General features: G+C 40.2%; 3 protein-coding genes and 1 long non-coding RNA gene across 9 annotated transcripts in view; all 4 read left to right on the top strand.

Moving 5' to 3' along the window:
* The first annotated feature begins 1 nt into the window (after position 1).
* LOC117761145 lies at positions 2-2,198 on the top strand. The gene is made up of 2 exons (XR_004613797.1): positions 2-1,695; positions 1,756-2,198. It is a non-coding gene; the product is annotated as an uncharacterized LOC117761145 (long non-coding RNA).
* Positions 2,199-2,971: 773 nt separating this feature from the next.
* Positions 2,972-7,271, top strand: abhd14a (abhydrolase domain containing 14A). 2 transcript variants are annotated; one of them, XM_034584801.1, is made up of 6 exons: positions 2,972-3,345; positions 3,914-3,958; positions 4,093-4,373; positions 4,591-4,706; positions 5,326-5,561; positions 6,543-7,271. In XM_034584801.1, the coding sequence occupies exons 2-6, from the start codon at positions 3,932-3,934 to the stop codon at positions 6,750-6,752; spliced, it is 870 nt and encodes a 289-aa protein (XP_034440692.1). In that variant the 5' UTR covers positions 2,972-3,345; positions 3,914-3,931; the 3' UTR covers positions 6,753-7,271. The 2 variants fall into 2 exon arrangements, with proteins under 2 accessions (XP_034440692.1, XP_034440693.1); XM_034584802.1 differs by lacking the exon at positions 3,914-3,958 and having other exon boundaries at positions 2,975-3,345.
* Positions 7,272-8,074: 803 nt separating this feature from the next.
* On the top strand, positions 8,075-17,098 carry LOC117761139 (aminoacylase-1-like). 3 transcript variants are annotated; one of them, XM_034584797.1, is made up of 16 exons: positions 8,075-8,177; positions 9,071-9,312; positions 9,704-9,853; positions 11,426-11,490; positions 11,613-11,717; positions 11,811-11,905; positions 12,114-12,190; positions 12,561-12,650; positions 13,125-13,181; positions 13,306-13,379; positions 13,971-14,020; positions 14,684-14,828; positions 14,945-15,013; positions 15,103-15,182; positions 16,739-16,799; positions 16,890-17,098. In XM_034584797.1, the coding sequence occupies exons 3-16, from the start codon at positions 9,724-9,726 to the stop codon at positions 17,052-17,054; spliced, it is 1,263 nt and encodes a 420-aa protein (XP_034440688.1). In that variant the 5' UTR covers positions 8,075-8,177; positions 9,071-9,312; positions 9,704-9,723; the 3' UTR covers positions 17,055-17,098. The 3 variants fall into 3 exon arrangements, with proteins under 3 accessions (XP_034440688.1, XP_034440689.1, XP_034440690.1); XM_034584798.1 differs by lacking the exon at positions 8,075-8,177 and having other exon boundaries at positions 9,176-9,312; positions 9,696-9,853; XM_034584799.1 differs by lacking the exon at positions 8,075-8,177 and having other exon boundaries at positions 9,176-9,352.
* Positions 17,099-18,447: 1,349 nt separating this feature from the next.
* Positions 18,448-25,880, top strand: part of LOC117761137 (voltage-dependent calcium channel subunit alpha-2/delta-2-like) — a 38,492-nt gene continuing 31,059 nt past the window's right edge. The window contains exon 1 of one of the 3 annotated variants that reach the window (XM_034584794.1): positions 18,448-19,044. Coding sequence is in view for 2 of the 3 variants with exons in the window: in XM_034584793.1 (XP_034440684.1) it covers positions 22,682-22,800 (119 nt within the window). In the remaining variant the exon portion in view is untranslated. Of the gene's footprint in view, positions 19,045-22,201; positions 22,801-25,880 lie in introns of those variants that run through there. The other 2 variants (XM_034584793.1, XM_034584792.1) reach the window with 2 other exon arrangements.

Genomic DNA, 25,880 nt, shown 5'->3' with positions numbered 1-25,880 from the left:
ATGTGCATAAAAAAGAGAGGCTGGACAGTAAATACAAACAAATGTTGATATTTGTTTGAAGAAAATGGTAACCCTGACGTTACTGTGAAAAAGCTCAGCATCCAGGTAGTGTAACATTTGCCTTATTATTATTATAATTTTTTTAATATTTTTGTGGCATTTCATCTTAATTAATAGACTGGTACGCATGAGTAAGCTGGTAAAATGGTTGCGGAAACAGTCGCTGCAGAAGAATTCAAGCCCCCCCCTGCAGGCTTGAATCCCATTTGCCTTATTTTATTATTTTCTTGAGGACCGACTGGAGGTCTATCAAATACGACAAGTATCATGTTAACGCATCCAGTATAAATGCAAGAATATGTTAATTCTCCAGTAGTTTGTCTTGGCCTCAACACTTTAGCAAGGAAATACAAGAAGAATAGTGTGTTTATGCTGAAAAGAATATTGGCTAACGTGTGGTTATCAGATATAATATCAGCTTCAGTATTGATAGGAGTCAGTGCACAATAACCAGTTTTACTGCGTGTAGTGTGTAGCTTGACTTGCTTGCATTGCAGCTTGTGTCTGGGTTGCTGCCAGTGACGCTGTGTGGATGGAAACTACTGTCGGTACATCTTCATCTTCTACTAGACTTAAACTAGCAGAGCAGTTTCATATTTATACAGTAGCTGTTTGTATTTATTCTGCTTGGCAGTGCTCAAAGAAGTATAAAGGTACCTAAATTTGTGAGGAGGTGGGAAATAACTAATATGTTTTACTGTTAAAATAAACTGGAAAATGGAGAAACACAGAACCAGTATTGCAATACAACAGTTTATGTATGCTGGACTTTTGAAATTCTGCACTTTAACTGATTCTAATGCATTAGGTGAAAATATGTATGTATGTTTTGCTGCAAGCAGGACATCACAGTATATAAAGATGTTTTTTCCATTTAATGTTTCATGTATTGGCTGTGAATCTTAACCGTTGTTTGTCTTTAACTCTGTTGTTGTGTGAAAATAATCTAATAATTAATTTGTCATTATCTTTAAATATGACGTGTAAGATCATTAACACATTAACTCTGTTTTATGGTATAAAGATAGAAGACATTTGTCACCCATGTGCAATGCTGATGATGTTGCCCAGCAATTCTAGACTGAAATGCCATGGATACCTCTTTACATTTTAATATCAGGCTATGAGGGTAAAGGAAGAAGTGCATTAAGCATCCACACTTTATTGTGCTTTTTAGCCTTTTCACTATTAGTACATTAAACATATAGTGCCAGCCATTTGACTGGGATAGTGTTTTAAACTTTGAATTTGAAAAAGTATTCTCCTCTACCTACTACCTATATAATGCATACATTTAAATGCACTCCAGTCAGAAGTAATATAACATTTGTTGAGTAAGTGACTTAAAACGGAAAAAAATGGAATGGGCCTTTTGGAGACATGTTTATAAATATCTTTTTATAATGTTCTTCTTGATTATTTTATTTTGAAAGGACAGCCTTTCAGAGTAACATTTAAGTATCAGAACACTCCAGTGTCTACAGACTCAGGAGAAGGTCACTGGTATCTGGGAATTGCACCGCTCAGCCTCCCCTGGAAAGTCTATTCCAAGGTCCTTGAAGAGAGGCTCAGACCAATTGTCGAACCTCAGATTTAGGAGGGGCAATGCAAATTTGGATCATCTACTCCTCATGTGTATTGTGGACTTGACAGAAGGCATGTGACTGTGTCCCCTGAGGGACCCTGTGGGTGCAGTGCTGGTTGCTACGCTTGCTGCATGACACAAATCCTGTCTTTGATATCAATGGTCAGGATTTAAGGACACAGCAGGGAGGAGAGTGTCCAGTTTGCGATTCTCAGAATGATGTCACTGCTCTCTTTCTCCTGGGCACCTTTTGTTCGTCTTGTTTTTTTGTTTTTGTTTGTTTGTTTCCAAATGGGAGGAGACCCTGAATTTGCTGCAGGGATTAATATCCCATCCAACCTGGGACCAGATCTTGATCCTGTACCATCCACCTCTCCATTCTAGAAGCAGCTTTGTCTCATTGTTAGCGAGGAAATGACCTTAAAAGCCTTATTTTGCCAAAGTGCAATGATGTTATTGTTTGAAACCAAACTGGAGCCCAATCAAAGGGTTTTGTACTTACAAGCAATTCATAATATCCTTTTTACAACAAAGAATTTCAATATTAAAATGGGTTTTAAAAAAAAGAAAAAGTATTGTCCTGTCTTTCTTTTATTCCTGTGAACAGCATGGAACAGCTCATTAAAAAAATCGTTATAGACAGTGGTGACATGACACAATTACACTAGACAATGCAGTGCAGAGTATTTAACGTGCACGTTCATTGTGGTTGTTGCAGAGAGTTCAGGGACCTTATGGCTGTGGAGGGAAAAACGGTTTTTGTTTCTTGTTATTCTTGTTATTTCATGTTATTTTTAGCAGAAACAAAAGATGTATAAAATCCTGCATTATGTCCAACAGTAGATAACACAAATTTACAATTGTAATCAACATACTTATTTTTGAGGACGATTAATCAAGATGCAGTGCAAGACTAGTTTGTACTGAGATATAAAAAAAATTTGAATATATAAAAAAATCATGCATTTTGGTAAATGGTCTAGATGGTCTGTATTTATATTGCATTGTTCTAGTCCTGATGACCACTTAGTGCTTTACAATACAGATTTACATTCACACACACATTCATACAGTGCATCTACGTGCAACACTTTATTATTATTGTATTATTATAGATAGGGGGGGGGATTCTTGTGTAACAGTAAAGGTAAAATATTTGTTTTAAAGTATTATATATATATATAGAGAGAGAGAGCAACATAGGTATAATAACATCACAATTATTATGACTGTTTACCATTATTGTTGTGCTTCTTATTATCAGTATGTTACTGTTGTTGTTGCATCGCAGCTTTAGAAGGAAATGACGTACGCTGCTTGTGGTGGTGTGCAGCTTGAAAAGTGCTCCGACGGGAAACAGAGGGTTTAGACGGTGGCAGATTAAACACTGAGCCGACACACTCAACAGATTCCTCGGTTCTCTCGTGTGTCACTTCATCTCGGGTGTTTACGTCCCCGCAGTGTCGCTGCCTGAGGAACACCGGATGTACGGGCGCTGTTGTTATCTTGAGCAGTCGCACGTGTAGCTCGCTCCGGGCACCAGTGTTGTGTGTCTGTGTCGCTTTGGGGAGCTAGCGACCAGCAGCGTCGACCCTTCCTGCAACACTTCCCACCAGTGGCGAGCAGCGGTGCAGAAGAGGATGAAGCAGACAGCCTCGTCCCGCTTCCACTGATCGAGTCCGCCTGTCTCCAGTGTGTCGGTATGTTTCCCTCCAACACACCCAGCGGGTCTCACTGTGCTCCCCTTGGACTCAGCCTTTATTGAATACACCTGAAACCAGCGTTTACTGGTCACAGTTTGTCGTGTAATTCACCTTCATCAGGATCTTAACACTAATAGTGTTATTCAGAGCTGATCTTTATCTATAAACCCAATCCATTGTTCCTGTTATCTATTAAACTTATTTAACTCCTAAACAATAAGTCATCTTTTCTATCACTAACATTCCCTCTACTATATCTAATCCCTGTGTGTATTCTTGCATGTTTTGACTACATGACATTCATCAGTTGACTTTTTTCGACACTGCAAGGTCACTTATTTTTCATCCTTTGAGCTTAACTTTCCTTTAAATCGTTCCAGTTTGGGCCCTTTTCTAGATTCTTTGTGTTTCCTTGCACGTTTAAACTATTAATTATCGTCAACCTTTTAATGTTATAGTGCACTGGCACTGTAGCTGCTGGGGTTTAGGTGCCTTTTCAAACCTGGTTTACCAAAGGCTGTACTGCCCAGTGAAGCCTTCACCTGTTAATATTTCTCTCTTTCAGAAAGATGCTGTTCACCTAATGAACCACCACTTAGTTTTATGTGTGATACGTCTTTACCCATCAAGTCCATCACTGACATCTGGATCTGGTGATCTATCGATGTCATAGGTCTATAAAATGGCTTAAAACTCAAATTTCGTATGTATTTCTCAGTCGCTGCTGTTTTCCGTTTCTTCTAGGAGGTTACTCTCGACAAAATGAACTTCCTGCGTAATCGTCTCGTTGTTCTGGGACTGGTGCTGTTGGCCACGTTACTGCTGTACCTGCTGCTGCCGTCCATTCGCCAGGGCAGCATGGAGCCGTCTCTGGAAGCCCAAAGAATGGGGCTGATGGCCACCTCTCCTCCTCCCGTTCCAACCATCAACGTGTCCGTTCGCACCGGCCAGCTGCCCGGGGACCCCCCGCTGTTCTTCAGAGAGGCTTTGCCTGTCGATAGCGCTGGACGACAGATATTACCGAGGTGAGCTGACAGCAGCAGAGACCTGCTTGGCTGATAACGTGCTTTGTCCTTTTAATTATTACCTCCAACCAATTGTATAAGAGAGAAAACACCATTCATGATAATCACTCACTGCTTTGACACGAGTGCATATAAACACAGGCACTGCCTCTTACCTGCAGCTCTGACATGCCAACTGCTTGTTGTTGTTAAGAAGGGATGTTATTTCTTTGTGTAGGCTGCAAGTCGTCCTCCTGCACGGCCAGGCCTTCACTTCCAAAACCTGGGAGGAGCTCGGCACAATGGCTCTGCTGGCAACGCATGGATATCAGGCCCTGGCGATGGACCTGCCAGGTAGAACCGTAACATTTTAAACACATAATCAACATTAATCCTAATGACTGCAACCATATTACTATAAAACTGGATTGTTAATAAGTTATAAATGGGGCTGCACGATATTAGAAAAACATGCGATAACGTTGTTGAATATTCCACCTTGCTACGGACTCAAGGACCACGGATAGCTCCACAGCCTGAGGGAATTGATCTAAACTACAGATATTTAAGATATTTAATACAGATATTAACATTGATAAAGACAGGTGTGTTGTTAGACTGCTTGGCGAGTGCATTCATTTGGTTGTAAACAAAAGAAGCATATACTTGCAAAATCTCAATGCAGTGTTTCTTGATGGATGAGGACTGGTACACAACTTTGAGTTGACATAATCACCACATTTAGTTTATAGTTTATAATCCCACTGCACTCACACACTGGCGTGAACAGCTTTTTTGTCTTGAAATCTGGGCACTCTGTAGTCATATTTAGTTGAAAATAATTATCTCTGCCCATAAGGGATGTCTTTAGGACTCTGTTATTCCTGTTGTCACTAATCCTGATGAAAAATCAATAAAAAATGTTTTTGAAAAAGAAAAGAAAATAAGTGACAAATTCTTCCTCCTCTTGAAGGATATGGAAAATCCCCGGACTCAGAGGCTCTGAAGACTGACCAGAGTCGAGTGGACCTTCTTTCAAGGTTCATGGAGTCGTTGGGTGTCAGGGCGGCTGTGCTTTTGAGCCCCTCCATGAGTGGACGTTACTCCATTCCCTTCTTCATGAAGAACAGCGCTCAGCTACATGGCTTCATCCCCATATCCCCAGTTGGCACTCGAAGTTACACTCCGCAGCAGTACCAAAGTATTGAGGTGACAAAACAATACATCATGTGGTGATTTTTATATATATATATATATATATATAAACAAAAAAACAGGAATAAGGAAAACTTTCCAATAGCTTTTTTTATTAGAGTAAACAGATTTTACAGTTGTGTTTCTCATGACACCATGATATATCTCAACTGTGTTTTTAAATGGGGAATCCATACCACTCAGTTATGACCTGATCGACCCACTAGGGGGCTCTAGAACATGAATGAGCTGTGAGGCCTTATTGAATGTCCATCTTTATATCAAGTCTATGGTTGAACCACTGGTCTCTCTAATCTTTGTGCCTTGTGTGTGCAACATACTCATTAGATACAATCAAAATCAATCGTCAAATCAAAATCAAAGTCTTTAGCACTGAAATTACAGCACGTAAGAAGACACCAACTAAGATGTCAAGAGACTTTTTGGTGATATAGAGTCGACACCGCTGTTGATTTAATGTACGTCCTGCCTCTACATGTTGCGCCTCCCCTCGCCTGAACGCTTCAGAGATTTCTGTGTTGTTGGAATGCGTCTGAGCGGAAAATCTCCTGCTGAGTTGTTCATATATGAAAGGCAACCTCTGAAGAAAGTTCAGGTCCAATTCTGCGGACCTCCTCCGGAGTTCTTGTTTAAAAATGGTGATTCTGAGTTCACTATCGCATAAAACAATCAGAAAGCAGAAAAGCCTCACATATGGGAACCTGCAATGATGCAATGTTTACTTTTTTGATAGAAAAAAATCATTTTTGTAAACAAAACAAAAAATCAGGCATCATCATGATGTCAATTTCAAATATTTTACCATAAATCTGTATCTAATGTCAGTATAAGTAGCTTTTATGCTAGTGCTATACAAGAGACAACAACAATTTGTCCAGTTTCAGGGGTAATGAAAAGGGTGGGCATCTTCAGAAAGCTGTATACAAGTCAATGTTTATGTGAAGACTTCTCAGTCCTGTGTGCTTCTCCTTCCAGACTCCCACTCTGATCGTGTTTGGAGCCCTGGACACAAATCTGGGGGCCCAGTCCCACAAGAACCTCATACAACTTCCAAATCACTTTGTGCTCAAGCTAGAAGGAGCTCGTCATGCCTGCTACATGGACAAACCCAGAGAATTTCACCAGGGATTGATCGAATTCCTCAGCAAACTGAAACGAGAGGAACCGCAGAGGAAGATGGGGTAGAAAGATGGAAACAAAAGGGAAAATTAGAAAGAGGAACACTAATGGGTGGTTTAATGTGGTACAAGTTTTGCTAAAAATGACTTAAAAACGAGCATCATTGTCATATTATCATCAACTGAAGACATTTAGCATGGGCATAGGTTTTTCATACTTGGAATTTGGCATGTAAAATCATGTAGTGAACACTAACAGTCCAACATTTTCATTATGAAACTATTTGTTTTTCAGTTTTCCATAGAGTGTCAACCAAGACATTTGATGAGTTCAGCCCAACTTGTTTTAAAAATGCCATCAGACTTGTATAGTTGGTTGTATAGTGAGTTTTTAGTTTCATGTGTTTCATGTGTCTCTTTGCATGTAAAAACATGGAATGTGTTTGCTTCAGTTACCATTTTTGTAGGTGACATGTAGGTTATTGTAAATATGCAAAGAGGCATGTAATATATTTGCAATAAGTCTGGACAATCATGCAGAAAACAAACCTGAAGTAATAGCTTAAAATAAAAACAAAAAAAATGTGTGTTTTGTATGCTTTCGTATTTTGTAATTTTCTATTTGGAGGGTTATTACACTGCTGGACCACATTCACATTTTTACAGTCGCCCGCTATTTTCTTTTCTCTTTTTTTTTTTTTTTTTACATACAAAAATTAGACCAGCTCATTAAATGTGTATTCTTGTTAAACAACTAATATGCAGTAGTACTATATTTGTACCTATATTTACCTATATGAAGTGTTTTTACATTGCGTTATTTCTACATTTATTTGAGTACTTGATCTGTATATTTCCTCCCCCACTGACTCAGCAGTTGATAAAGAACATAAAGGAGGACATCAAGCACAACTCTTGCACTGCTGACATCAGCTGTTGTTATGGGCAGAGAAACGGTGTAAGAGTTAAAAGATCAAGAGTTGTGAATAATTTATAAATAATGAGAAACCATAGGCTGTATATAAATATTACATAGCTTGTGTCCATTATTATGTTCAGTGTCTGAGCCAGGTGTAAAGGTGTAAATAATTCACTAGTGTTCATGTTAAATTCTGTTCAACTTGGGACTGCATCACAGTTTTAGTGTATTGGTTTTATTTTGAAAACCCACAGCGGAAGTTTGTGACGTATTAAGTGTGGCGCACTTCGATTATGTCACAGAAAACAAACGCTCTCGCTGTGCGTGGGTTGTCGCTCTGTTCGAGGAGTGTTTAGCTAGTTGCTAATGGTTGAATGTAGTGTATGTAACATTTATGTATTAATATGAAACTCTTTTTTTTTAGTTCGAGCGGAGATTAATACCTGTTGTGTGTTCTGCAATATTTGCAGTTTTGCAGAATAAAGTCCATCTGCTCCATATAAACCTGACTCGAGTGAAGTTCATGCTAAAAGCAGCGGACCATGATAGAGAACGTCACACAGGCATAACAAGGTACTGTAAACATGTCTGATATTGAGTATGGTTGAAGTCATAGTTGTCTTGAAGACAGAGATAGCAGCCATTGCTTGGAATTATCGGGCTATGTCTTTTTACAGCCCCTCAAATATCAAAGACAAGATTCTTTTAAGCTACTTTTAATTTATGTAGTAAAAATGATTGATGATCATTTGCAAGAATGAAGAACGGAGAGAAACAGCATGTAGGATGAAGGAGGTGGGAAAGTGATGCAATGTGCAATGCCGAGTGGAGAAGGGAAGCAGGTGGAATAAGGGAGTGATTTGGGCAATACCAGTTGAGGTGTCCATAGAAATTGAAGGATGCACAGAGGTTACAGGCCTCCAGAGAAGGAGTGAAGAGGGATAGTGAAAGCATATTGCTGGAATTTGGGGAAGAGACTCTTCCAGAGAGAGTAGTGCTGGGATACAGGACATACACAGTGAGGGAATATATACCAAAACCAACAAGATGCTTTAAATGTCAAAGATTTGGTCATATTGCTATGACATGTAAAGGAAAAAGAAGATGTGCTAGATGTGGTGAGGATCATGAGTATGAGCAGTGTGGGAAAGGGGATACAACCAGAATGTTGTAACTGTGGAGGGAACCATAGTGTAGCATATGGAGGGTGTGAGGTAATGAAGAGGGAGGTGGAGATTCAACAGGTCAGGGTACAAAACAAAATCACATGTGGAGATGCTGTCAAGATGGTGAACCAGAGGAGAGGTAGAGAGTCAAGACACACGAATGAGGTGGAAGAGTTAAACCTGAAGAATTTGTTTAATATTGGAGAAGGACTTTTTTTTTTAAAGAAACTGGGTTGGATTTTAAAATTGTATTTATTTGATGTTGTTTTTTTGTTTTGTTTTTAAATGCATGTATTTCAGCAGACCAAACAATCTGACCCACACTCCAGCATAGTAGGTGGCGGTAATGCACATTTAACGTTAGTGGTCACCCGCCATTAAACAAGAAGAAGAAGAAGAGTGTCCATTGACGCTACATTTGCCAAAGTCCTCGCTCATCCTTTACCTTAAAGGCCTGAATACGCGCGCACTCCAAATTGAGGTGCGGCTGGTTCGAACCCCGGAGACTCAGATTCCTCCGTCACCTGACACTTCCACACGAGGTGAGTACCGTTAGGAGTAACTGCGGCTGAAATAAATCAGGTAAAGCTGTTGTTTGTTGTGTGTTCGCTCCCTGTAGCTAACACTGCTCCGTTAGCTGTAGCTTGTAGAGGAGCTAACGACAGAAAGACGTAGTCACAGATAGAAACCGCTAGCTTACTGGTGTAGCCTGACGCGGTTCTCCAGGAGCTGGATTTACCGTTGAACACCTGAAAAGATTTTTAATATTTTTATTTCAACGACGCTATAACAACAAAAGCAACGGTTTTAAAAGACAACACGTTATTGTGTATTTGTCACAATGTCCCGCTGGTGTTAGTGTGTTTGACTGTTTTATTTATAACGGCGCAGTGTGTTGTTTTTCTGAACACCTTTGTCCCCCCTGGTCCTCAGAGGAACGGATAAACCACACCATGCTGCCTGACAAAGATGGTCCGGGTATCGGAGGAGGAGGACGGAGGTCCCCCGGGGGAGAGGACCCTTCTGTGGGTCTGTTCAGAGACTACCTCCGCCTCAAAACTGTGCACCCACAGCCCGACTATGGTGAGACACACGTCCGACAGTAAAATGGATGTTTGGGTCACTGAGATTTAAATGTCTGCGTCCATGTGGGGATTTAGAAAATTCAACTTGATGTGATTAAGATAAAGATTAAGAAATCCTTTATTAGTCCCGCAATGGGGGAATTTGCAATGTTACAGCAGCAGAAGACATCACATAAGTAGCATGCAGTACTTGGGTGAAGGAATATATAGAAACATAAATTAATACAAAATACTGTGTTTTAGGGCAGGGTAATTAAACAATATCAAAAATGATCGCAGTATATTTGCCATTAATAGCAATACAGCAAAAGTTCAGTATATATGTTTCTGATGCATTTTGCAAACACATAATTGTTCCACCTCAGCAAAAAAATAAACGTACTAAATACAATACTGTGACATTTATCCTGCTTATCTTTTATTGCTATTGACTGACGTGAAATATTTTTATTTTGATATAACTTTTGGTTATAGGATCGGGCAACAAATAAAAACACTGTCTTACAAGGAGAATGTTCGGTACACAGGGACTGGTACACAACAGGCAGAGGTATCAAAATCCACAGGCAAAAAGGCACATTTTTGCACAGCATTTTGCACAGCAGCCATTCTGACATGAAATAGTTTTGTTTATCATTAATTTGTTTATCATTAATAATAAATAAATACAAATAATACTAAACCCTGTGTTTACTATATCATGTTAAAATGGCTGCTGGGACAAAGATCTGTTTCATCATTCAATATCTTAACATTAAACAAAGTCCAGCCTCTTATCTGCATCAGTTACACATTAAGTGCTTCCCGTTTATGCGCCAGGTCTGTGATCTGAGGAAAGAAAGTAAAACTGCTGAGCAAGACTCTCACTTCAAACCTTGTGGCCCTTTGACCCCCGCCGGTGGTCGTAAACTTTACTGGCAGAAAGAACTAGTCTGCAGAAAGTGGTGGTTGAGGTGAGGGTTTTGTCAGCAGAAAGGCAGCCCTCACTCAGGATGACCTCCGAGGACCCCAGCCATAGTGATTTAAGGCTTCCTCTCTGGATGACCGCTTTTTTTCCTCTGCCAAGGAGGCTACGTTTTCATTGCAATCTGCCTGTCATTCAGTCCATTAAAGTTTGTGGAGGGGTGGGACATGACCTGAGGAAGAATCCATTAAATTTAGGCATAGATCCAGGATTTCCTTTTTAACTTGAGATTGAACGATAACCTTGGCAGAGGTATGTGCTCTTATAGTTGTGCCAGGCATGATGATCAGCTTGGGAGGGACCCTGCAGTAGCCCCATGGAAATGTTGGGGGCACATCCCCAAGTTGATATGGGAACAATAGGAAGAGTGACTGAGAAAAGGACATTTAAGATATTCTGTCGACATAATCCACACAGTGACTGAAATAAGAGGCTGAAAAATGGATGGAGACACTTTGATTCCTTGGTTTTCTATCCTTGTTTGGTGAGTCCGGTAACATCACAACGAAGAACAACTTGGGTTATCACTATCTAATAATCTGAGATGTTTTACTCTGTACCTGGTTTTTAAACAGACTGTTTTTTAATCTGTGTCTTCATTGATAGATGCTGCTCTTCGTTTCCTGGACAGAATAGCGGATGAGCTCGAGCTACCCATGAAAAAGATTGAGGTGTGTGTCATTGATGGTACTTTAACCCATGAAGCAAACAGATGTTCAAGTACAGAGCAGAAATGTTGAATTCGTCTTATGAAAGGAAAAGGAAATAAGTGTTCCATCTGTGTCCCTTTTAGATTTTTCCAGGCAGAGTCGTGAGCATCATGACATGGGAAGGGACAAACCCGAGCTTGAAATCCATCTTGCTGAATTCCCACACGGATGTTGTACCTGTTTTCCAGGTATTAAATCCATCTCTGCTAATGGCGTTGAAATCCTGTTGTCACCTGTAATAGACATGCAAAAAATAGATTTGATATCAATCTCTTCTCCAGGAACATTGGAAATACGATGCTTTCAGTGCTTTCAGAGATGCAGAGGGCAACATTTATGCCCGGGGATCACAGGACATGAAATGTGTAACTATACAGTGGGTATTAACTGCCTTGATAACTTGTTTTAGTAAACAGGATTTGTGCTCTAGTGTGTTTTGTGATCTTCACTTGAAATAATGTTGAATGTGAATCACCAGTTTTTACATGCACTCACCCGACCTGCACAATGTTACTTCAGACTTCACATCTCTTTTTTTTAAATCTTTGTTACAACTCTGCTGTGTCTGCTTCTGCTCTCTGTAGATACATCCAGGCAGTCAGAAGACTGAAGGCAGAGGGACGCAAACTGATGCGAACTGTCCACTTAATGTTTGTTCCTGGTAAGATATTAGATATTTTGTCCTCCTCCGGTTGATAAATAAAAGAATTGTGCAGCTTCTGTATAATAGTCCCACATCTTGGGAAAGGTAATGCTGCACACAGAGGTGAAACAAATATATTTATTCCAATTTAGACTTTTATCAGCGAACAAGCTGCTGGTGAACTCCATTGTACCCACTGGAGTTGGTGGGAAAACCCACTTTAAGCACTGTGCCAGTTTGGTGTAACTGTATCATTGAGTTCAGTGACTTTACATTATTGCCAGGAAAGCTCTACTGCACTGCCCCACTATGCTTAAGAAGATCTTCAAAAGTTCACACTTGTTCAGTTATAGAAATATTACATTGTCAAATAAAATGTGTTTTTTAGATGAAGAAGTTGGAGGTCACAAGGGAATGGAAACATTCGTGAAGCATCCTGAGTTCAAGAAATTGAACATTGGCTTTGCCCTCGATGAAGGTAAATAAGTAACTGCAACATTTTTCAAAAGTAACTAATTAAAAACCTGAACAATGAAAGTTAATCAGTCATTTAGTAAGTTGAATCTGGTGTCAGTTAACCACAGGTAACCACAGCAACAACACTTGTACTTTATGCTACATAACCAGCTATGTGACCACAAATAAACTTTTCAAAGCATGTATTCCCTTGCTTCCCTTTTGTGTCTTGGTAAGTGACCCTGATACAGGGAAGTGCAGGTGAAATTTATAATTATTTCACGTCATATTGTGGCTTCCTTTGCCACAATTTCACTGTCGTATAAACGTTCAGTGCAAATTTGTTGCTAAATTCAAGCTTTTGTTTTTTAGGTTCATGATCACTGATCTGGTTTTGTTGTAAATCATACATTATGAAAATCGTTCATTTTCCTCACACTTTGTGCTTTTAGAGTTCTCTTCAAGTGTTTTTTGTTAATGTGCATGTGTTCTGTAGGTCTGGCTAATCCTGGCGAGGCGTTCACTGTGTTTTATGGCGAAAGAAACCCCTGGTGTAAGTATAAAATCTACACAATGCAAGACATCCAGTACACATCTGATCAAACTCAAGGATTTGACATGTATACCTAGTTCTGGTTAAAACTGTGAAGGATGATGAAGTCCGTTTTTCTTTCCAGGGATCACAGTCCACTGCCCAGGTAGTCCAGGCCATGGGTCCAGGTTTGTGGAGAACACAGCAGCTGAGAAGCTGGTAAGTGTCAGGATCATGTCACCAATTCAAACAACATTATGCAGTTATTTAACCCTTAAAATAATAATTTGAACATTCTAGCTGATCACATTTATCATGTAGGGTAATAGGAGATACAGTAGGTGGCGATAATGCACCTTGACGTTGTTTGCCACCCGCCAATAAGCTGAACTAAGAAGCAGAAGAACTTTAACATTATTTTGATGGTACACTGACCTTTTAATGGGGAGAATAGTGCCTCTGTTATTCCCACTCAGTGCCCTGAACCCCTGTTCTTGCACTATGTAACTTCAGTGAGTGGGTATTTGCTGTGAGAAGTGCTTAACTGACTGACAGTCATTGGCTTAAACTGCTGGAATCAGGCCCAGCCAGTTCAAGAGTAATGCCAAACTATAGATCACTGCAAAAGACTTAAAACCGTTTACCCACTAAGATTTTGAGCCCAACAGAATGAATTACTACAAGTGGCTGCAGGGGGCGCTGCTGCTCAGCAGAAGTTATACAGTGCTGCTTTACTTAAAATCCCTTGAATCGTTGTTGTCAAAGTGTGAGGAGAACTGTGCCAATGTCCATGCGTCTTTGTCTTTGTAGCGACAAGTGATAAACTCCTTCCTGGACTTCAGAGAGAAAGAGAAACAAAGGTGAGTAAACAGTACATATACACCATATACAGTGTTATACATTGTAATATGGATGACTTTACATCTTGTATATGGCATGATAGATTTTCTCACCATGACCATGCTTTTGAGTTTAATTTCTTCCCTCATATGCAGCTTTATCAGTTGCCTCAGTATGAATTGTCCCTCTCTGCGTCTATTCATATAGTGGTTATAGTTAATATGCAGTTCACAAGGGCTGTAAATCTGAGTTTTGACTGACTAAAGCAGAGCGAGAGGTGATTTCAAAGGTTTTTGTGTCTGTTTATTGTCGGGTTCCTCCTGCAGTAATGCTTTCATGAGACAATTTTGCAATGAGGTTCCTCAGCTATAAATGTATGAACCTAAGAAGCCCTGATTTATGGAATACCCTGTTGGAGCATTAATCTGTCACCTACGCTCATTTACTGTGAAAATTACTCTAATAATGAAGTGAAACATTACATTTATGTAGGTTTGTGTTACACAGTTTTAATAATATACAAAGTTATTAGTTTTTGGTTAATAACAGCATCAGACTTTGTGGAAATGTTTGAGGTTCTATGTAAAGTGCCTTGAGATAATGTATGTTATGATTTGGTGCTTAATGTAATTGAAGTGGTTATAAGTTGGTAAGTTTGTGACTACTTTGTGTGTGAAATTCAGGCTGAATACCAGTGAATGTTTCACACTCGGTGACGTCACCACGGTTAATATGACCATGGTCAAAGGAGGCGTGGCCTACAACGTCATCCCAGCTGAAATGGACGTCAGCTTTGACCTAAGGATACCCCCCACAGTAAATCTACAGGTGTGTACGTGCAGATTGACCTTGTGTTGCTCATAACATCACACAGGCCGAGGTGATGGTTTTAAATGTCCTCCAGGTCAGTGTCTAAACCAACTTCTGATATATTATTCTGTCAGGAGTTTGAAGGACAAATCAAACAGTGGTGCAAGGAAGCAGGAGAAGATGTCACTTACAAGTTTGCTCAGGTTGGTGCACATGGTCTGAGACTGTTGTTTTAACTTCTGTTGTTTTGTTCCTGCTGTCAAATAAACTAATGAGCAGCCTTTCTTTGCAGAAACATATGAACCAGAATCTCACATCCACAAAGGAGAATGACCCTTGGTGGAGCACATTCAGTGCTACCTGCAAGGCCATGTGAGTACACTGTGCACTCAACTCATACGCTGCTTCTGTTTTCACCCTTTCCTTTTTCATGTCATGGATGCAGATTCAGATGCAATACCTTTCTGTTTACAGAGTCCATTAAAAAGAGAAAGCTTCAGAATATTGTGTTAACTTTAACCTTGATCTTTGCCCCATTTCCATCTACCACTGCATCAGAAGGTGTGTGTGTGTGTCCATGTAGTGTTTTTCTCTTGGGGAGTGCCTCACCTGAGCACTACATCAGAAAAGCGCTGTGTGTGGGTTTTGTTTCCATGACAACAATATCTTGACAACATATGACCACCATCTTTATATTATAGACTTGCATAGTCCATTTGCTCTTTTTATCACTATTAATCTCACCAGAAGCACCGACCGAGGGATGTTGGCCCTCATACTTACATACTACTAGCTCACTTGATGGTACATACCTTGATACCTGCATACGGAGGCTTGAGTCTTACTGGAGCGGCCACAGGTTATGTTCTGACCCGGCACCTTGCTGCAGGTCCTCCCCACCCTCTCTCCCCATTTCAAACTTGCACTGTCCTGTCAATAAAGGTTAAATGCCCCAAAAATATATATAAAAAAAGATGAGCTCATCACTGCACTAACGGCCATGGAGGAGTTGTATTGTTGTGTTGATGCTTTTAAAGAGTACACTGATAAAAGAACAGCACTCACCGGCAACATTCAGTGTCTGGCAGATCTGCTCCTATGAATGGGCTTTTCTCTCTCGCATAGACAGCTCGAGAAAAAAAACACATGGCCAGAAAGGACCAGAACACGCTTTTCCTTCATTTTCTTGGTTACCAGGGTGACAGGTCCCTCCCCATTTAATTAGATGCATGAAAATAGGCAAAGGTGACGACACTAGCATTTTTTTTTTTTAAAGTTCCTATTTTCAGCTAGTACTTAGAGCAGTTTCTTAGATTAGACGGAATGTTTTATGCAGCCACATACGCTCTTTCCTCATCTGAAATAACTGCAAACATGGTGCTCAGGAAGAAAATTCTACATGGACACACCTTAATTTAATTGTTAATTTTTAGCCCTATATAGTAATTTTGTCATGAGACCAACAAAACTTGGACATCTGTTTAGAGTAGATGTGCTCAGATTTCTGAAGAGTATCATTTTCATCAAAGATTTATATATTTTTTGTACCCTCTATTTTTGCCCACACATCCTTTTTGATATATTCACTCCATGAGTCTTCACACCTTAGCTGCAAATGTTCACACAGCTCTCAGAATCTTCTTCTCTTATTCAGAAAGAGCTTTTTTATCCACTGTGGTTACAATTAGTGGTCTCAGCATCTGAGGAAAAGCAAATTTTTCCTCTATCATCTATGTTTCCTGCTGTAAATGTGTAGGTCTCTCTGTTCATACAGTATCTTACACACATGTATGTTGTAGCAATTTAAGGATATTTTTTGGAAAGGTTTAACCAGATAGCTGCAGATGATAAAATCATAACTTACTATTTGTCTGCAGTGAGTCTGTCCTGGTTTTTAGTTAAGTCTCATGTTCATATCTCCTCTGTAGGAACATGACTCTGGAAAAAGAGATATTTCCAGCTGCCACAGATAGCAGATTCATCCGAGCGGTGAGTTTAAGGACTGGATGAGTTAAAAGCAGGAACAATGAGAGTGCACCTTCTGCAATTGTCAATTAATTTGCTTTTTCATTAATCTAGGTGGGTATCCCTGCTATCGGCTTTTCCCCCATGAACCGGACGCCAATCCTGCTGCACGATCACAACGAGTATCTGAACGAGCAGGTCTTCCTGAAAGGCATCAGCATTTACGAGAAGCTCATCCCAACTCTCGCCAGCGTCCCCGCATTCCCTGACGAGGCTTAGACGAGACCTCGTCCGTTAATCTTCTCTCAAACACATTTCACTCATGATCTGAATATTTAACTTGAAGAATCTGCAGAGATTACCAAAGAATAATATCCTTAAGCCACACTGAGCACTTAGCCTTTGGTACTGTTGTTTTAATTATGATTTTTTGTTTTTTTTTGTTTCTCAGGATTTTTTATCAACATTATTGGACAGGGTTGTTGATTGAGTGTACCTGTGTGAATGCAGTCTTAAAGATATATCACAGGTCGATTGAACCATATTTTCCATTAGAAAGCATCAGCTGACTAAATGTGAAGATAACTTTGATTGATACACTCTTGGAATAAAGGTTGGTTAACTGCCACGTTATAAATTTAGCTTGATTTTAAAATGATGACAACAGAGATAGAATTTTATTTAATAAATATATTTGTTCGTCATTCTCAGTGTCATATTCTCTTTATTGTGATATGTATGACTCAGGCTGATGTGTGATGAGGATTAGAGCTGTGGAGGAACATTACACCAAAGACATTTTAGCCTCGAACCAAACATCTGCTCCAAACACATGTAATGAAATCTACCAAAACTACATCAGTAAAAATATCCTCAACATTTAAAACACATTACCCATCTCTGTGGCCTTCAATTTATCATTAAGTGCACCTCATCTGGTTCCCATTGTCCCGCCTACACACCACAGTGAGTTTCATTATGAACTCAACTCAGCTGTTAACAGTGACCTAGATGGAATTAAAGATTAATATTGTACACAGTGTCCCAAAGGAACCAATGAGGCTAAATACAAAATAAAACGTTTGTTTTTTTGCCACACACTGCTCGTTCACAGTCAATCAGTCCATCACTTTGTTCCAGACTGAAATATATCAACAGCAATGGGAGGCATTGTTGTTATATTCATACAGATAATATACATGATCCCTGAGGATGAATCTTTGTTGCTTTGAGGATCCCCTGACTTTCCTTTAGCGCCACCATGAGGCTGATGTTTGTGGTTTAGTAAAATATTAGTGTCAAACGACTGAATGGCTTGTCATCATAGACATTGTCTTATAATAATAAATTATATTTATATATATTGCTTTTCAAAATAGAGTTACAAAAATGCTTAACAAAACAGAATAAATAAAAGCAATTAAAAAAAAAGGTTTAAATGTCAAGTGAACATTTATCACAAGATGCAAAAATAAATTAAAAGAATCAAATAAAATAGGGGTTACAAGAATGCCATTGTATAAAGAACAAAAGTAAGTTAAGACCACAAGCCCATTGGAAGAGCTTCTCAAACTGAAGTGAGATCTTGAATTGTAACCACTGTGGTTGTCCTCTGACCTTTCATCTCTCACCATCATCAGGCCTCAATTTGAATTTGCACAACACCGTCATTTGTATATATACCTCAAAACTCTGCTAAGTTAGCATCGTCCTTGTGCGCAGTCGACATTACCATTTACTTTGCACAAATCATCAAGCAAAAGTGCAATTTCACAGAGCTGGTAGCATATCTGTGTTTTATCGTCTTACAGTATATGTAGCATTTCAGCATATATATCATTTTAAAACCCATCAGAACAAGGCAAAGAAAGAAATCTGCTAAGCTAAAATTGTGTTTTCATAGAAAATCCCCTAAACAACAAGTTACATTTATTCATGAGAACTCGCCTTAACTTATAAAGAAAATGGAGAATATTCCCTGAACACGGATGTTGTGAAATGAAGGAGCAATGAGAGAAATAAACAACTTCTTATGATTTGTAATGCTGTTTACACGAGGTAAAGGTCGGCCGCATCCACAGTTCAGCTCCCTCTGGATTTGTCGTCCAATTAACAGTGTATGGCTCTCCGAGGGGGACTGGCAGGAAGACTGAGCAGTCAGTAATTAGTCTTCTCTCTCCGCAGGACATGACAGCAGTATTAGCACATGGGGCCGTCAGAGAGGCGACTAAAAGCAGAACCCACATCCTTCCTCCCAGAGGGGGCAGGGATAGGTGCAGTCATCCTGTCGGGTCAGCTGTCGAGCATCTGAGCGCCTGGGTGCAGAAACACACACTGTTGGTGCTGTAAAAGATTTTTGTGCGAGAAAAGATCCCTCTTCCACTATTTCGGGAAAGCTTGACATGACAGCAACGCACCTTCACTGGGACACTGCAGCCAAGTCTTTCTGCATTGAGGGCAGTCATTTATTGGCATGTTATTTATTAGGAAATAAAAAAGCCTCGACAGTCGCTCCCTCAGACGCTGTCTCCCTTGCTCAGAGGTCAGGATCAGATGCAGGGACAGAATGTAGACGGGGTGAGGTGGGGATACGAGTGTCAGTCAAAGACACCTATGGTGGGGGGTGGGCCCATGCAGGGACAGTTAACCTGATTCCTGCAGTCACCCCACACACCCTGCTGTCATCTCCAGGATGACTATTATTATCATAATACAGTGCACAAAGTTACAGCTCATATATTGACATGTTGCAATTAGTGGATTGAGTTGTGCCTCTTATACTTGTGAGCTATTAATCTCTTATCAGTTCTGTGGTTTTCATGCTTTTATGGACTTGAACTGTTAATATCCCCTGATGCTGCAGTGTATGATGAATTGGTGATTGGAGCCACAACTTCCTGTAACTTTCACATGATTCTTGTTTAAGTGGAAATTAATTGTAGTCTGTCCAACATTACTGTTCAATGATCACAGTATTGTTTATTTTTGATTGTATCTACAAACTAGAGTGGCACTCAGAGAACACAAACCGCCGCCAAAGCCCAACGGTCCCCCGACAAGACTTCATTTAAATTCACTAGATCCAGATTTTTATTTGGATCTGCATCAAGTTGCTCAAACTCAATAAATATCAGTCCCTTTAATGTGCATGATTTTATTTTATTTTTTTATCATCAAGAGCCATTAATTATCTGCAGTCAACGTTACTGTTGAAAAAACTCCTGGATCAACCCCCTGATCTGGATCCGCACAAAAGCTTAATGGGTTCTTCCCTGACCCATACCCCACCCTTCCACCAAGTTTTGTATCAATCTGTCTGGAAGTTTTTGCATAATCGTACTAACAGACAGAAAGACAAATGCAAATTAACTTTAGTTGAGGTCATAACCTGAAAATCTAAAGCTGTAAAAGTCTCATGTTTGTCATAGACAGTTCCTGTTGATTAAAGACTGTTGTTGGTGATGGAGATTTCTTCTATTATTGTCATCATATGTAAATATTTTATCTTTAATAATCCAATCTGGGAAGTTTTCTGTTGTTTGACCGACAATGACTTAAGTTATCAGGGTGCAGAGCTGGTTGTAAAGCCCCATGCGTGACTTATTTAAAAATAAAACACATATGTGACTTCTTATCTCTGTAAATTATGTAAATCTCTTTAAATGATTTAACCCAAACTATATTTACATAAAATAATGCAGAAAGGTTCGGTGCACATCCCTTTCCTTATTTAGACCAGGTGCAGGGTAATCAGCACCCACACGCTCCAAACACCAAACAGCCTATGCTGTGTCCCAAATCCACTAATGGGAACAATGTGTGCAACATCAGATGTGATGTAGACCAATCTCACTGCAATTAAATTTACCAAGGATAATTATAATGAGTGTCTTATGATTTTATGTTTTGTTGTCCTTTCTGGAGGTCTCTCACAACCACTCAATTTAATTTGTATTTTCCCATTTGAGTGCAGCTTCTTTTATTTGTGCTTTTGCGTCCCGGTAGAATGGTTTTCATCGAAAGCAAACTCAAAATGGATGCATGCTGTCTACTTTATACTGTTTTACTACTTATACTCTACTCTGTGACTTTTCCACTGTGATCACATTATTCATTTGTTAATAGAATAAATGTACAGGTACGCCAACTGCATTCTAGTGGTGCGAATTACATCAAATTCACCAAACCAACCAAAAGGTCCATTGCAAGCTGCAACAAAAGAGCGCTATACTCACAGATACTATAGAAAATGCTGCATCCTGAAATGCAAAAATGCAAACAGAGATGAATATTTTGGATTTGGTTGACATTTCAAAATTATTTAGTTCAGGATAAGTAGGACAGAAAGTTTTAAGGAAACTCATATTTTATTGACCTCTGTGACTTTCAAATAATGATCATTAATAGTCACTTAAAACAAGGGCCCTAACAAAGGGCCCTGTTGATCCCTTGGGCCCCTGGGCCTGTGCTGAACCTCATAGGCATCTATCTTTTCTCAGAGGCTTTTGAAATGTGAGCAGGGGCACCAACTTCAAGCAGATATCAATCCGCAAAGATAAGAAAAGGGAACTAATGGATTGTTCTTTAACAAAATAACATTATAAATATAATAATACATTATATTAGAACTATCACCTTTTGCATTTTTGTTGTTTTGGTTATTGCTTAATATGAATAAAGCTGCTGTTTTGTGTAACAATCTTTGTCCCTGTGCTGTTGCCTTCTTCGGATTAGGGACACCGGGGGACTATTACACGTTATGTCCAGGTTTCCCCATAAGAGTTGTATTTCATAAGCTTATCATTTTCAAATTATGAGCAACATGATAATTAAATATCCAAACCCAGGTGAAACATGGGACCTGTAGAGCCCCTGTGTGTTGGGGCCTGGGTGGTGATGCAGCCTTGGGGGAAGAGAAGTTGTTGTTTAACAGTTTCTTAATTTAGCTGCGTTCAACCCATGTTTTTAGCCTAAATGTCGTCTGTTATCCTCCTGCAGAGCTGCATTCATGCGTGGATCACAGCGGACATTTAGGCTAATACCTGGTGTAAATGACCTTGTTTCGAGTTCGAATTTGAACATTGGGGCTTACGAACACTTGGATGACACCACTGGAACAGTATGGAGGCATTTGTGTTTTTTTCTGTTGTTTTTTTAACGTTTGAAGAATCGTTCACCATTTACTTCAATTTAATTAGATTTGGCTGCAACGCTTTTTACCCCTGAAACTCCCAAAGTGTCTTGTGGACTCGAACCCTTCACCCACCCCTCCATCGGCATGGTGGTGAGCAGTTAATGAGTGCATTTTCATTTTTGGGTGAACTATCCCTTTAATTAAAAATTCAAATGTATGCGGGTGACAAATCCCACGTGGCTCTGCAGAGATAAATAAAAACCAAACTAGATTCTTCTGCTGCTCCTCTGTTGCCTGGCGAGCGTGAACGCGCCTGGAATCATCCGCGGGCTGCTGGTGAAGAGAGAGAGAGAGAGAGAGAGAGAGAGAGAGAGAGAGCGAGCTGTCGGGGACGCGCCGGCCTGTGAGCTGGTGTTGTGGTGTACTTGGTGTTGTGGTGTACTTGGTGTTGTGGTGTTCTTGGTGCATGTGGGAGCAGGAGCAGAGACTCCGCAGTGTCTTGGCAGCTGCATTCGAGCATCTCCCACCGTCCGCGATGCCTCCCATGCCTGAATCCTCCTCTTCATCCTCCTCCTCCTCCTCTTCCTCCTCCTCCTCCTCCGCGTCCACTTGACAAAAGACAAGCGACATGAACTCGAGAGGAAACTGAGCCCGGACCTTCAACAGCACCACCCACCCTCCCTCCGCAGCTCCCCCCGGTGACAGCCTCATCCACGCATCGGAAGAAAGAAAGAAAAAAAACACCCGCAACGAGATTTTTCTTTAATGGAAAATGGCGATAGGCACAAGGTGTTGCAGCATCGCCTGCTTGGTATCTGTCCACATCCTCCTGGCGGGATTCAGCGCATCGTGGCCTGGAGCGGAGGCTCTCACGTTCCCACAGCAGTACACGTAAGTAACCGTCCCCCTGGTTGGAAACGTGTAGTGACAGGATGTGGATGGGAGACAACTTCGGGCTCGTCCACACTGAGACACTTCAGACCCCCTCCCCTTCCACCCCCTGCTTTATTCTCTCTGTTATATAATTTGACAGTGTTGGCGATTGCATCGATGTAAAGGCAGGGTGTTAAAAGCTGTGCGAGGTGTTGTCCACACTGGGACTGCATGATATATGTATGCATATATCTTCAGATCATTGCAGGGATAAATGAGAAATCGCATGTTATTGCTTCAGTCAACCAGAACACCTAGTTCATGTTTAGTTGCCAAGTTTGAATTAATAGCAGATACGATTACTCATATTCCATGTAAGTTCATTTCTAATTTCCGGTAATTCATTTCCAGTATAATTTAGATCTGGTGGATATCCGCCTGCACTTAATTTAAGATTACACCCCTTGTTGCCTTTGATGTTAGATCATTAGTTTGAAAAAGAATGTGGTTGATGCTAAGCTGGGATGTGAAGTGAGACTTTGACTAAATTAATTCCAGTTAAGTTATAGCTGAGGTTGTCTATAGCTTTAAATAGTCCTGAGCACCATCAAAACATCAAGGTACCATTTGCTGTTCTCATGCAGCAGGCAACAACATCTTTCCACGCAGGCTTTCAAGTGAATAGTGAAAATACTTATTTAATTTTTGTGAAAGGCAGATTTGACGATAATCCTATCTTAAGCTAGCAACCTTTAGAGTCCACCGACAATACTGTAGCAGCTCTCAACTGTAGAAGCACTGCATGCTCAGTGTTACATGGAGGAATGAAGGTGTGGTTCCTGTTCCTGCTCAGTTCCTGCAATGGAATGAACAGTTTCTCTTTCTTTTTTCTAAATTAATCATGTTCTTGGTTCTTCATTCTTAACCTTTAACCCGCTGCTGTTAAGTACAGCTGATGCTTAACTTGAGACCACAGTCATCTGGGCCCACCTCCAGGCTCTGCAATCAGGCTGCTCTGGAGGGAGAAACATGGCCAGATGGTCCACTCATCTTCAGGGCACACAGCGGGGGGATTTCTGGCCAATCGCAACGGCGGATCCGAGCTGTATTTACCAATTAGGAACGGGGGTCTATAAATCTGGGCGGCGTATGTGCGTGTGTATGTGTGAATTTTATGATGAATTGGGTTATTTCAAGTAGGGTATAGCTTCTGCGTTCTCCTCCTCCTCCTCCTCCTCCTCCTCCTCCTCCTCCTCCTTCGTCTCTCCCCCGATTTTTCTGCTGAGTGCTCTGAAACAACTACATAGCCCTCTGCCCTAGGTCTCTTCATGTAAGATAAATGAAGCAGAATCGCTACGCTGAAGAACAGCATCTCATTCCAATTAAGAATTAATACTGCAGCAGTGAGGATTTATTCCCCCTCTCCCTCTCTCTCTCTTCACCCTTTTCACTCCCACCCTTTCTGTCTTGACTCTGTCTGTCTCCGTCTGCAATTAGATAGATAGATAGATAGATAGATAGATAGATAGATAGATAGATAGATAGATAGATAGATAGATCGATAGATCCAGTGGTTTTGAAAGTGTTGGACCATCAGTAGAAAAATGTGAAATGGGCATTAAGCTGGATGAATTGGACTCCTATGGGAACAATAAACATACAAGAGTGTTCTGATGCTTGAAAGACGTTTAGTATTAGCATTTACAGTATTCTACAAAAAATATTTTATTAAATGCAGCATGGGTGGAGGTCGATCAGAGAAAGTAAGAACAACGGGTGATGCTCACCATCATGCAGAATGCAGATCAGTTGAATCTAAAATCGGAGCCTGTCGCACTCTCAAGTTCAATTTCTGTGTAGCAGGAGATGCTGTAAGTGAATTTAATTCAACACCTGGTTAACACACACATGCTGAGTCCAGCACATCTGTTTGTGTTGTGGACTGTTGCCAGCTATTTAGTAAAAACACTAAGGGCCCTTTGTAACACCCAGTGCAAAGTGGCACCAAGCGTGACCTTTGCTTGTTTCAGAATGACATAGTCATACTTTTTCCTTCAAGCACCTATTGTGTAAAAAGCAATAGCACCCATCTGTATCAGGATAGACATGACGACCTTCATAGGCAGGTGCACAACGAGTGTACAGTCTGCTTTTTGCACAAATAGGTGTTCTGCTTGTGTGCAAAGTGAAACATTTTGTTTGCAGAAGCAAAACCACCCTTGTAATAGCAATCCATCAAGTGCAGCTGGCCTTCAAAGGGAATGCAAGATGGTACCCTGATTGGTTTATTGCCCAAAATTCATTGAAAGATATAAGCCTAGGACTCACATACGTAAACATTGAAGTGGCGAGGAGGTAGAAATGTTAGCTTCCTGTGGTAAAGCATGGCTTCACATGGAGTTCAACTTTGGTTGTCTTTGGCCAGCACTGTCTCAACTGATCCACCACACAACAACGTTTGTGTGGTCGACCCCTCTTGGCTGTCTTTAACCATAGTTTTGAAAGTGAGCCAAGATGGAGGAGACCCTGATAATAGCTGTGTCGCCCCAGCCGGTACTTTATGATGTCTGAACTGGCAAACTGCTCGTCCAAGAACCACTACCTAATCACAACCTCAAACGGACTAAGACAACACAACTGATTTCCGTGTGCGTCACAATGCTAACACGTTTATGTTAAGCAGGTAAAATGTTTACCATGTTAACCATGTTAGTTTAGTGCTAAAATTTACCAGTTAGCACTTCATATAAAGTACAACTTGTAGCACAAAAAGTACTTAGGACTAAATAGTCTTACCAATTCATCCTGGGAGAGACATGAATGTATGCGGGTCAATGACGTATAAGGATTTTCAACAGGCCAATTTTAAAATACAAAAAAAAAGAATATCTATTATAATTATTCAAACATTAGGAATGTTGTGTACACATAAAATCATATACAAATATCAAATTATTTGATTTTAGTGTTTTTTCATCTAGATGAATTGTCCGTGGCCTTAAAAAATGTCATGTGGTGCGACCGTAATTTATCTTAAAATGAATTAATTTCCTTAATATGCTTACATTTTTTTTTACAATTTCTCAATAATATAAAGT

Source organism: Hippoglossus hippoglossus, chromosome 5, assembly GCF_009819705.1.
Source record: "Hippoglossus hippoglossus isolate fHipHip1 chromosome 5, fHipHip1.pri, whole genome shotgun sequence".
NCBI lineage: Eukaryota > Metazoa > Chordata > Actinopteri > Pleuronectiformes > Pleuronectidae > Hippoglossus > Hippoglossus hippoglossus.
This window is presented reverse-complemented; position numbering and strand designations above follow the sequence as displayed.